This window comes from Enhydra lutris, unplaced genomic scaffold, assembly GCF_002288905.1.
Source record: "Enhydra lutris kenyoni isolate GAN:26980312 unplaced genomic scaffold, ASM228890v2 scaffoldscaffold49, whole genome shotgun sequence".
Lineage (NCBI taxonomy): Eukaryota > Metazoa > Chordata > Mammalia > Carnivora > Mustelidae > Enhydra > Enhydra lutris.
This window is the reverse complement of record NW_019154133.1, coordinates 5,617,377-5,630,685: the sequence shown is the minus strand read 5'-3', so window position 1 is coordinate 5,630,685 and position 13,309 is coordinate 5,617,377. Positions and strand designations below refer to the sequence as shown.

At 36.7% G+C, this 13,309-nt stretch overlaps 1 protein-coding gene across 1 annotated transcript; it reads left to right on the top strand.

Moving 5' to 3' along the window:
• The first annotated feature begins 344 nt into the window (after window positions 1-344).
• LOC111156844 (60S ribosomal protein L37a-like) lies at window positions 345-617 on the top strand. The gene has a single exon (XM_022517944.1). It carries the CDS (start codon window positions 345-347, stop codon window positions 615-617), a length of 273 nt encoding a protein of 90 aa, XP_022373652.1.
• Window positions 618-13,309: the final 12,692 nt, after the last annotated feature.

Genomic DNA, 13,309 nt, shown 5'->3' with positions numbered 1-13,309 from the left:
TGCTCAAGGCACAAAAAGATTATCACCTTCCCTCACCTCTTATATAGTGACCAAATATTCTCAACCCTATCTGAAATATAACGTGAAATCCATAAATTCATCTTATTTACATCCCTTGTGGTGTGCCTCTAGGGTAAGCCTTCTTCCACACATCTCCTTATCCACACAGCTAGTATGATCTTGCTAGAATGCAAACTTTCCAGACCATTTCCACTTACAACAGGAAAATAATCCCTTCAGGATCTAGTATATGCCTTCCTTCTCAAACTACTCTCAACTTTTCCATATGGAGCACATGATAATTACAAGTAAAACCAGCATTTAGAGACCTGGTTTGCGGTGACATGGCTAAATGCACCAAGAAGGTCAGAATCCTGGGTAAATATGGGACCCGTTATGGTGTCTCCCTCAGGAAAATGGTGAAGATTGAAATAAGCCAGCACACCCAGTACACTTGCTCCTTCTGTGGCAAAACCAAGATGAGAAGACAAGCTGTGGGGTTCTGGCATTGTGGCTCCTGCATGAAAACCATTGCTAGTGGCACCTGGACCTACAACATCACTTCTGCCCTCATGGCAAAGTCAGCCATCAGACTGAAGCAGTTGAAGGACCAGTAGAAGCTCCACCATTTGAAACACTGCTAACCTATATTAAATGGGTTAATTTATGTAACAAAAATTTTTTAAAAAACAACATTTATTGGGCACATACTCCATTCCAGGAAGCATTATAAATATTTTGTTAGGTCCGTAATCAAAGGAGCGAGGCTGATACAAAGCCAAGGTCAAGCAAGCTTTATTTCGCACCAAGCATCGAGAATCAAACCGACAGTTTGGGGCCGTCTCTTACAGAGAGAGCGACAACTCCCAGCCTCACAGACTAACTTTTATAGAGCAAAGGCCATGTGGTTGAGCCTGGCCACACACAGGTGGCCAATGAGATTGCAACACACAGAGAAAGCTGCACAATCATGCTAGGTCACACACGGGTGGCCAATTGAATTACAATTTACCCCATAGTAGATATTTGAACTAGTCTATCACCTTGGTCAGAATTGGCACCCAAAAGGCACCCAAAAGGTGGGGCCCACACTCCTTGGTAGCTAGGGAGACAGTATGCGGGCTCCACTGATTGGATGTCTCCACCTGGCCCGACTCATCCCTGCATTCAGGCTCTGTTATCTCCACCTGACCTGACCTGCCCTTGTATTTGGGCTCTATTATCAGGGACTGGTCGACTATATTTTACTACATAAAAAACAAAAATGGCTGTTCAACTGAGATGGAGCCGCTCTGGCTAAACAGGCCCTTACAATTTCACCAGGATAATCTCATTTATGTCTTACAATAACACACTAAGAAAAAAGTACTATCACTGTAATAAATGTTAAAATGAATAAAGTAAGGCCTAGAGAGGTTAAATAATTGTCCCATGCAAATGAAGAGAGTCCAGAATCAAACCCAGGTTAGCCTGCCTTCAGAGTTCACAGTCTATTTTTTAAATTTAATTTTTAAATTAAATATATTCATTATGTGCAAGTTTAACATTTTGTAAGTTTAAGGTATACAACCAGTTGATATACATTTATATATTGCAGTATGATTGCCACTGTAGCTTTAGCTAGAACCTCTACCACATCACATAATTATCATTTCTTTTTTTTTTTTTAAGATTTCATTTTCTTATTTGACAGAGAAGGAGTCAACGAGAGAGGGAACACAACCAGGGAGAGGGGCAGAGGAAGAAGCAGGCTTCCCGCTGAGCAGGGAGCCAGTCGTGGGGCTCAATCCCAGGACCCTGGGATCATGACCTGAGCTGAAGACAGACGCTTAACATCTGAGCCATCCAGGCGCCCCATAATTATCATTTCTTAATAGTTAATAGCCACACTCCACAGCATCTTGTTGTTCCCCATTAAAAAAAAAAATGTTGTCTTTCATCTCTATCATCATTGCTTTGCAAAAAAACTGAGGCTTGGGGTGCCAGAGTGGCTCAGTCTGTTAAGTGGCCAGGTAAGCAGCCATCTCTTGGTTTTGGCTCAGATCATGATCTTGAAGTTGCAGGATCCAATGCTGCATCAGGCTCAGAGCTGAGCACAGGGTCAGCTTCAGATTTTCTCTCCCTCTGCTCCTCCCCTGCTCTCTTTAAATTAAAAAATAAAAAGAACCTGGGGCTTAGTGGAGCACCTGAACGGCTTTGTCAGTTAAGCATCTGACTTAATTTCAGCTCAAGTCATGATCTCAGGGTCTTGGAATGAAGCCCCACATCAGGCTCTGTGCTCAGCAGAGTCTGCTTGGGATTCCCTCCCTTTCTCTCTGCCCCTCCCGCCTTATGCTGGCTCTCTCTCCATCTCTCTAATAAATAAATCTTTAAAAAAAAAAAAAAAAAAAAAAAAACTTGAGGCTTAGTGAGAGTAGATAAATTTCCCAAGATTGCAAAATCGTAAAATTATAGCATGGGCCTGAACCTAGGCTACTCTGAATTCACCCTGCTCTGCCTCTGCCCTTGGATTGTCTGGTCCCTAAGATGAGATGGAGAGTCCCATAGACACTCTGTCTTCTAACATATCCTTGATCACTGACTACAGTCAGAGGACTTTATTAAATGCCTTGGGCTATACATGGCAATGTTCAAAAAAGGAAAGATGTTATTGGAGAATGCTGACTATTTCTTTCTCTCCAAATGCCATCCATCAATAGTCAATTTGTGCAAACATCAAATCGGTGCTATTTTCTTTTGAAGTATAAGGAGAAAACATTAATTTGTATGAATTTAAGCATGTGATTAAAGCATGAAATTCTTCCCAGTCATGACTATGAGAAAGGTTTGAAATGAACTGTAGTCCTCACACCACAGTGTATTAATGTAATCTTCCCAAGGGCCCATAAGTTAGGAATGTTTCAATGGCTCAAGTGCACCCATGGGTGGTTATCCGGAGTGCATGTAGATTCAGAAACAGCTTCTGTTTTGAGTGAAGACCAAAAGAGGTGTTGAAATTCCATAGAACGTTGTCATTATAAGTCATATTTGGCAAATGTTTTAATATCTAACACAAATTACATTTTTTTTTACTTTTTTCTCCTCCAAGGCATAAAGTATCAGAAAATATTTTAGACTCTCCTTATATTGAAAGAGAAGTAAACACAGCTAAACATACCTGTAGGCTAGAAAATTAGCATACAGATTTTTTGCTGTTGTTGATCACAGACCATATAAACCAAATAAACAATAATAAAACTATGCAATAGTTCTAATACAGGAGCCACATTAGTGATCAGTTCATTTTGAAAGTAAATTTATTGCAGATAGCTATAAATCATAAAAATCCTTTGGCATAATAAGTAAAATATAATTTTACATTGTCTAAATGTCCTCTATCATGGTAGAAAGACAATTTTAGCTATTGTAACTGGTATGGTGCATGGACTCTCATTTTATAAATATTTAGGCTCTGACAGTCAAAATGTATAACTGAGAAAAGCAGAGCCCAGTGCAGAAGATGAACACCAGCCCCTGAATAAACTGGAGAAGACATGAATGTAAGCATGGCCGTTCTTTTATTGCACTATGCTTTGTTTACTTTTAGACACTGTGTATCAATAAAGCCACAGGTGTCCAGTCTCCCACTAGGTTGTCACCAGAGAGTTTATCTTTTTGGCTTTTGAGTTTCTATAATAACGTTATTCAAAAGATGAACCCATTTCACTTTTATTAACTGGGAAGTAATTTAATATGAACAATTTGAATAATTCCTTCTGAAAATATATTTTTATGGCAAATCTGTTGCTTGGAGTCTTAGGGTCTGATAAATGACAATCTAAACAGTTATTACTCACTGCAAAATGGTCAAAGACAAGGTTTAGCTATACCAAGCTGAAACCTTCCTTACTTCCAATAATTCTCCCATTAAAGGCCCAAACACAATCATGCCAATTCTAGAGGCAGAACATATGAACAGAGCAATCTGTCTAAAATAGTATTCCTGCTGAGAAAACACAAGAAGACCATGAAAAAAATCTCTACTTGAAGGAAAAGGCAAATAGCAAAAATAATGAGCTTTCAAGTTAGAGACAGAGCAACTCTCTTCAAAGATGATATAGACAACTACTTATACACAGCATTGATGAAATATAATTCAGAATAAAACTTTCAAGAAAAGTCATAATTACTGTAATCGCTGTCAATAATGATTTTTAAAAAGCCTTCTTTTTCAAACTAAAATCTTGGAACATCTATTTACTGATATGGATGGCATGTTGTGTTGCACAGTCTTTTTTGTTGTTGTAAGCATTATTAAATTAATATAATTTTTTAAAAATCAGAACAAATGCAAACTGAAATGCATTAGGTTGAATGTGAGGTATGTTGGCAAGCCACTTTGATTTTGAGTGACATTAGATCTGATACTTTCTTATGTCTCCCCATTTATGACATAGGTTGTTTCTGTCAAGCACAGTGTTTTTTCTCTCGCAGCTCCACATTTCTCCCTTTAACATATTCCAAAACAGAGGAGGTCATAGGTCATGTGCATAACCTCACCACCATCACCAAGCCTTTCTTCTTTATTCCCAGCTTGAGTGCAAGCCTCTTGAAGAGGAAACAGGGACAATTTGCTTATACTCACTGTTCCATCTCCATTGCCTATAATACAGTGCCTGGTACATGGAAAGTGCTGAATAAATATTTGTTGAATGAACAAACAAATGAGTAAATACTATGGCAAGTTGTTAACACCTATTTTCAAATTAAAAACTCCATAACAACAGCAACAGCAACCTCTTATGTGTCAGTATTGTGTTAAATGTTTTGCACACCAGCACTCAGATAGATAGGACTATTTTCCTTTTACAAATGGAAAAATGAGGTTCTAAAGTTCAAGACACATGTGAATGGCTTACTGTTAAAGCCAAGTTTCTAACTAATTTTGGAAAAGTTCATATATCAACTCAAATTAAGTTTGGCTGAAAGTAACAAAAAACTTCATGGTAGTGGTTTAAACCCAAGTTTGGTATCTAGCTGTGCTCTACAAAATTTTTAAGAACCAACACTCCATCCAGGTCACTGTTCTAACATATTTGAGTTTTGTCCTTTATTCTCATATTCTAAGGCAATATCTTTCCTCCAGAGAGCAAGATGGAGGAGGAATTAAAGAATAGTAAGAAAATACATGACAACTCTGTCTTAAAGAAGGTGTCTGGAAACTGACACATTTATTGATATCTCACTCACCAGAATGTAATCACTGTTATGGGTTGAATTGTGTCCCTCAAAATTCATATGTTGAAATCCGAATACTCAGTACCTCAGAATATGACCTTATTTAGAAATAGGGGTGTTGAAGTTGCAATTAGTTAAGATGAGGTCATCCTGGAATAAGGTGGGCCTGTGATCCAATATGACTGATGTCCTTTTAAAAAGAAAGCTATGCAAAGACACAGACATGAACACAGGAAGAACATTAGATGAAGATTAGAATCAAGCTGCCATAAGCCACAGAGCTACCACATGCTAGGAAAGATGCCTAGAACAGATCACTTCCTGGCAGCTTCAGTGGGAACATGGCTCTGCTGACTTCATCTTGGACCTCTAGCCTCTAGAACCGTGAGACAATAAATTTCTGTTGTTTAAGTCACTCAGTTTGTAGTACTTTGTTAAGCCCTAGAAAATCAGTACCGTAACCTTTACAAAATTTAGGTGTTTGGCTCTATGTTCAGCTAAATTTTTGAAAAAGAAGGAAAATAATAATCAGTCTCTGCTAAACTATGCTACTCTCTGGAAAGTGGTCTCGAGATTCAGTATGTCACTGAATCAGTCCCAATTAATTGTGAAAAGTATATTAGCACATCACACTTTAAGCCACATAGAAAGAAAAAAGTGCTAACAATTTAATTATGACAGGTCACCTACAACAAGATGCATTCTTATTTCAGAGTTGTGAAATGTAAAAAAAGAAATGGGCATCTTAGAATCAATAAAATATAGTAAATAATCTATAGACATTTAGTCATAACAGTAAGCACAGGAAATAAATAGTTTACATGAGCTATAATATAATATTTTATACTCTACCTTACATAAAACAGATGACTTGCCTTACTGCAAATTTTTAAAAAAGTATAAAAAACTTAATCAGATGCAGAGATTATTAAAATGTCAATATAAATATTGATATAGATATAAATATATAAAAATAAACCTCTTCTTTGATTAACCTTGTTCAAAATGCTTCCACTATATTAGTGGAATGCAAAATCAGTGGTTTCATATATTCCCCTTAAGTCCATGTAACATTTGTTATCAGTTATATTTACCCTGGAAAAGACTTTTTGAGCAATTTGATGCCCCTTTCCCTCCCAAATAAGAAAATAATAATACTGCTTTAATTAGGAATAATAAAAAGAGGATCTAATAAGTAAGATAATAAAAACTCTAAAATCATCAAATGCAGTCATAATTAATTTCTTGGCCTAAAAAACGTTTTTGCTTTTATTTTCCTTTTCTCCATGAAACTCAGTCCCATTTACTTGAATTATTCTCCTCATTATGTATCAGCTAAACTTCTTTAGAAGCAACTGGGATTTTTCTCTTTAGTCCCAAAGGAAAGTTTTAATTGCATGTTGCCATGACAAGTTGAATTATTAAGACACATATTACTAGATAATTCTGCAACTTTCTAATTTTAGAGGGTCTTATCAAGATAGCCACTTCCTTTAGATGTAGCCATGATCTAAAAAATGCAAAGCATCTGTCTCACAATTAGCAAGGAACAATGTAAGGATCAGCTCACTTGCGTATCCAGGGCCTGAGAAAGGAAACCAGGATCTCCCACTGTGCAGGCTTTGATGATTTTACATTTGTGAACCCATAACTGAGCTTAATTCAGCAACTGACCTGTGAAAGAGCATTAGTAATTAACATTAATATTAATAACTATTATATTTAGAGTGTGTCCCCATAGTATTGCAGAATATAACAAAAACAATTTGAGATTCAATTATATCAATAAGCAGCTAAAACATTAGAAAAAAACATTAGCTAACACAACGACAAAAATGCTTACAGTATAAAGCAGGCATCTGTGAGGCAAAGAGCAGGGCTTCTCATAAAGATTGCTGTATATCATGCCTTTAAGCAATGTCTCTAGGTAGATATTTTTGGAAGAAGGTAGAATTTAGTGGTAATAGTAATTTCGGTAAAGGAAAAGGTGAGGGAATAGTCAAACGTACTTAGAAAAATGGAGGTGATAAGTAATTTATTCTTTCTCTAGATGGTACTTATTGAATATACTTTGTCCCCATGATCACCTATATGCTTGACTAATCTGTGTTCTAGATCAGGAGTCAGCACACTTTTTAATGAAAGATAAGTATTTTGGGCTTTACTGGACACTCTTTCACAGCTACTCAACTCTGCCATTTTAAGGTGAAAGAACCAATAACACTTTGTGTTCCAATAATACTTTATTTATGAACACTGAAATTTGAATTTCATATAATTTCCATATGCAATAGAATATTATTTCTTTATTTTGTTCTCAACCATTTAATATCAACTCAATTTAAAAATGTAAAAATCCTTCTTAGCTCACACGCCACACAAAAACCTGTGGCAAGCCAGATTTGGTCCACAGACTATGGCTTGTCAACTTGTGTTCAACACTGAGTTTCGTAAAGTGAGGCATCTCTTAAATTTACCTATACCAACCTTCCAGTACCTAATTCATTGCCTTATATTTGGTAGGTGTTCTGTAAGTACTTGTCAAAGGGAATACTGGCATTATAGAGGTCAATTGTAGTGAATGAAAACAAAATATAAAATATATTCATTTTTTTGTCTGCCTCCTCAGAATGTCATTAAGCAGGTTCCTCCTATTATTCTCATTCATAGTGTCCAGTTCTTTTCCCTTAGGTAGTTACCACAATAGTTGATTACATATTTGTGAGTTTTCATGCTTATTACTATATTAATTTCGATTGCTAGTGTGATGAATTATCACAAACTTAGTGGCTTAAAGTAACACATATTGGCTATCTTATAGTTTCTGTAGGTTAGCAAGTTTGATGGTATGGTGGGGTCTCTAATTACAGTGGCATACCGCCAAAATCAAGGTATCTGTAGGACTGTGTTCCTTTCTAAAAGCTCTAAGGAAGATTCTTCTTTTAGACTCATGGAAGCTATTGGTAGAACTCAGTTCCCGGGGGTAGTAGGACAGAGGTCCCATTTCCTTGATGACTGTGGTTATTATTCTCAGCTTCTAAAGTCCATTGCATTTCTTGACTCATGCCCTCTTTGTTTTCAAAACCAATAGCTACAGATCAAGTCCTTCTCATGCATCATCTCTACTATCTTTTCTTCTGTTCTCCATCTCCCTGTGGCTTCAAGCAGGAAATATTGTCTGCTTTTAAAGTTTCATGAGATTAGATTGGTCCCATTCATATAACCTAGGGTAATCTCCCTGAGTCAAGATCAATAAACTTAATTACCTCTGCAAAGTCCCTTTGCCATGCAATATAACACAATTATAGGTTTCAGGGATCAGGACATAGACATTTTTGGGAAAGGTATTGAAAAATGGGAGGTAAAAAACCTTCCCTAGAAATCTGCTGAGGATTAAATACATGTATGTATGTATGTATGTGTATATTTCCTAGATATCACAATGCTCAGCTCATAGTTAGCACTCATTTATTATAGCCATTATAAATGTTAAAGGCATTTTGAGGTCCTAAGGTAGTTGATGGAATTAACTTAAATGGGAAGTACCAGAATAGAGGAAATGAGAAAAAAAAATGGGAGAGTGAGAGTGAAGGAGAGAAGAGGGGAGAGAAGAGAAAGTCCTCAGAGCAGAACACTGCCATCCACATATTTAAGAAGCAAATAATTGAAGAGAAGTAAGGCTCAGTGTCTAATATATAAAGGCGGGCACTTATATTGAACACTGAGTGTTATATGTAAGTGTAAATCACTAAATTCTACTCCTGAAACCAAAGTTACACCACATGTTTATCAACAAGAATTTAAGTAAAAATTTGAAAAAGAAAAGAAAAAAAGAATAAGTGGCTAAAGAAACAAGAGAAAGAGAAGAACATGGTTTTGGGAATAAAAGTGGAGGAGGGTTTTGAATGATAGAGTAACAGTTTCGAATACAGCAATAACAACGTACTGTAAAAACTGAAGTGACATTACATTATTGGATAAAGAGGTCAGTGACGATTCTGTAAAGAAGTTTTGGTGAAATGGAAGAAGAAAAAAAGAAAAAAAAGGAGAAAAGCGGAAACAGGATGATAAAGTATGGTCTATTCTTTCCAGAAGCTTGAAGAAATAAGAGAGGTGGGCAGTACCTTGGGGAAAGGGTTTTGGTCAAAAAGGTTGATGTAGAGGAGAGTCTTGGTTGTTCATGTGTGATCTGAATGCCCTTCGCTCATTCCTTACCACAGCTATTTCAGTCCCTTACCTCTTCTCATGCCCCTGTCCCTCTCACCTTCCCCCATCATGCTCAGCAAAGAAGCTCACCCATTTCGTGCAACATATAGGAACCATCAAGTAGGGACATTCTCAACTTCTCAAAACAACCTGTATCACCAGCTTGACTTTTTCCACTCTGCTCAGCAACTGCATTCTCAGCACTTTCTCTAAAGTCCCCACTTCTTCCTACTTTGGGATTCCAGTGAATTAGTTCTTTTACTCATTCAGCTGCATATCACCTAGTTGGTTTGCCTTAGCAGGCTGTTACCTGGGCACCTCAGCTCTCCCTGTATGGTCTCTCTAGGCTATCCTAGGCTGCTCTATGGCAGAGACAGAACCCAAAACAAGAAAGCGAGTTACAAGCTGAGCCCCAATTCAAGGACTGGAGATATAGATTATTGCTAGATGGGAGAAGCTGCAAAATCATGTTGCAAAGGGCATGGATACAGGAAGAGCATTATCTGGGTACCTCAGTAGAATCTATCACAACAGCCAAATCTCAGAAGAGAAGTTAGTTTTTTATTTTGTTTTGCTTCTTAAATCTAAAACACAGGAAATTGAGGGATGCAAATATAAACATCTACTCTACTTAATTGAGTATTGGGAGATAGTTATACCTCAAAACTTCTCCAAGAATAGGAGAAAAGTTTCCCTACTGATAAGGATAGAAGCTGTAGGGAAGTTTGGAATGAATCTCTATGAAATGCAAATGCTTATTTTATCTTAAGCATTATGATAAAGATGTAATTTACCTAAGTTTCAAAAAAAGTACTTTAAAAATCAGGAACGTTGCAAGGGCAGGATAAAACAGCAAATAAAAAGGGCTGATCTGGGGCGCCTGGGTGGCTCAGTGGGTTAAAGCCTCTGTGTTTGGCTCAGGTCAAGATCCCAGAGTCCTGGGATTGAGCCCCACATGGGGCTCTCTGCTCATTGGGGAGCCTGCTTTCTCCTCTCTCTCTCTCTGCCTGCCTCTCTGCCTACTTGTGATCTCTGTCTGTCAAATAAATAACTAAATAAAATCTTTAAAAAAATTTTTTTAAAAAAAGGGCTGATCTTTGGAGTAAGAGAAAAATCTCCAAACCTCCCCTACATAGGTGATTTCCTCTGTGTTTCTTTATGCTTCAAAAGTCACAGTCCCCATTTTAAGTAATAGCACCATGTATCTCTCTTAGTAGTATTTATCAACGTTAAAATTTTACATTACTTTGTATGAACTTCTGCAAAGGAGGGCAGACACACACTGCCTTCAATTTTTACATTTCTTTGAGTATAAGTATTTTACATATATATAAATATACTTATATATATTTCATATATATATATGAAAAGGACATATATTTGAACCTATAATATGAAAAAATAAACAATCTTATCACTCTTCTTTCTTTTTTTTTTTTTTAAGATTTTATTTATTTGACAGAGAGAGAGAGATCACAAGTAGGCAGAGAGGCAGGCAGAGAGAGGAGGAAGCAGGCTCAGTGCTGAGCAGAGAGCCCGATGCGGGGCTCGATCCCAGGACCCTGAGATCATGACCTGAGCCGAAGGCAGAGGCTTAACCCACTGAGCCACCCAGGCGCCCCTCTTATCACTCTTCTTAAGAAATACATGATTGGGATGCCTGGGTGGCTCAGTTGGTTAAGCCGCTGCCTTCGGCTCAGGTCATGATCCCAGCGTCCTGGGATCGAGTCCCACATCGGGCTCCTTGCTCGGTGGGAGCCTGCTTCTCCATCTGCCTCTGCCTGCCACTCTGTCTACCAGTGCTCACTCTGACAAATAAATAAATAAAATCTTTAAAAAAAAAAATTAAAAAAAAAATAAAAAAAAAAAAAAGAAATACATGATTATTAGTATTGTTGAAGCCCTCTGCATACTTCTCAGAACATCCTTTCTCCCACTCAATACTATTCACAGGTATTCTTTCCTACCATTGTGATTTTAGTACATACACATATATCTGTAAACAAATCACATTTAGTTTTATGTTATTGAACTTCACATAAATCATTCAATACTGTATAGCACACCACTATCTGTGTATATGTATATAAATTCATATATATGTGTATCTATATGTATATAATTTTATGCATTCTTCTGTCAATGGATATTTTGATATTTAGATTGTTTCCAGGTTGGTTTTTTTTTTTCCGCCCTTATAAACAATACAGATGCAGTCATCCATTCCTTCTGGCATACATATGCAAGAATTTCTGTCAAGATTTTACCTAATAAATGAATTTCATATTTCCAACATTACTAAACAATGCCAAATTGTTTCCCAGAAGTGGTTTTACAGAAACAAATTCTCATCAGAACTGTATGACCTGACATTATTGCACCAATACTTGGTTTTATTAGACTTCTTAATTTTTGCCAAATGGTTAGAGATAAAATTGTGCCTCGCTGTAGTTTTAATATGTGTTTCCCTGGTTATTAATGAGGTTGAGAATTTTTTCTTATATTTACTGGTTCACATGTTTCATATGCTTAAAATTCCCTATGTTTATTGGTATATGTTTTATTTCTATCCCATTTTGTTTTGTTTTTCCATCGCATAAATTAGCTGGTTTTAGGTTTGTTGTTGTTGTTGTTGTTATTTTGGTAAGGTGAGGTAAGCTCTCCTAAAAACTTATTTAAATGAAAATATCTTTGATCTTCTTTTGGAAAGCTTGTTGCATGAAGTGCATAATTCTTTGTAGACAGTGAGTTACTCTTGTGATAGTTAATTTTATTTGTCAACTTGACTGGACTGAGATGCCTAGAGAAAATATTATTTCTGGGTGTGTCTATGAAGGTGTTTCCAGAAGAAATTAACATTTGAAACAGTAGACTGAGGAGAAATTACCATGACCAATTTGGTCAGGCTTAATCCAATCCACCAAAAGCCTAAATAGAACAAAAATGTCAGGTGAATTTACTTTGCTTGAGCTGGAAGATACATCTTCTCCTGCCCTTGGACATAGGTATCCCTGGTTATTGGGCTTGGGACTCAAAGGGGGACTTAGACCATCAGTCCTTCTGATTCTAAGATCTTCAAGTCTGGACTGAATTACACCACTGGCTTTCCTTGGTCACCAGCTTACAGACAACAGACCATGGCACTCCCCAGCCTGTATTATAATATGAGACATTTTGTGTAATAAATCTCCACGTGTAGAGAAAGAACCAATGCTATCAGATTAGTTCTATTTTTCTGGAGAATCCTGACAAATATGCCTTTCTATAACTAATAGCTATTTTTTCTACTGGTTTTTAATGTTATAAAGTTCAATTTCAGCCTAAATCATCCTTTATAGATGATATTTCTTTTATCTCTGGTGACTGTTATAAGGAATCCTTGTCTTTGTTTTTGTGTGGTTCCATTATGTTGTGACTAAATATGAATAAACTATGTATTTATCCTGTATAGCTCATGTGGTTTTTTAATCTGAATTTGTATCTCTCATAAATTCTCTTAAGAAATTATCATTGTGTTCCTCCATAGTATCCTTTTAGAATTCCAATTAGACACACTCTTCCTGTTCTCTTCTTCTATGCCACTTAAGCTGTCTTTCAAGATTTCTATATCCTAGCATCTCTGCGCTGCATTTTATTATTAATTTATTCATAGTAATTTATGATCAACAATTTATTATCTATCTTTTAGTTTATGACTTACCTTTTCTGCTATAGTCTATATTAACCCATAAATTGAGGGGTTTTTTTAACTTAAGATTTATTTGTTTATTCCAGAGAGAGCGAACACCCCAGTGCATGAGTGGGGGAAGGGGGAGAGGGAAAGAATCTTCAAGCAGACTCCCTTGAGCCCAGAGCTTGACATGAACTCTATCTCCAAGACCCTTGA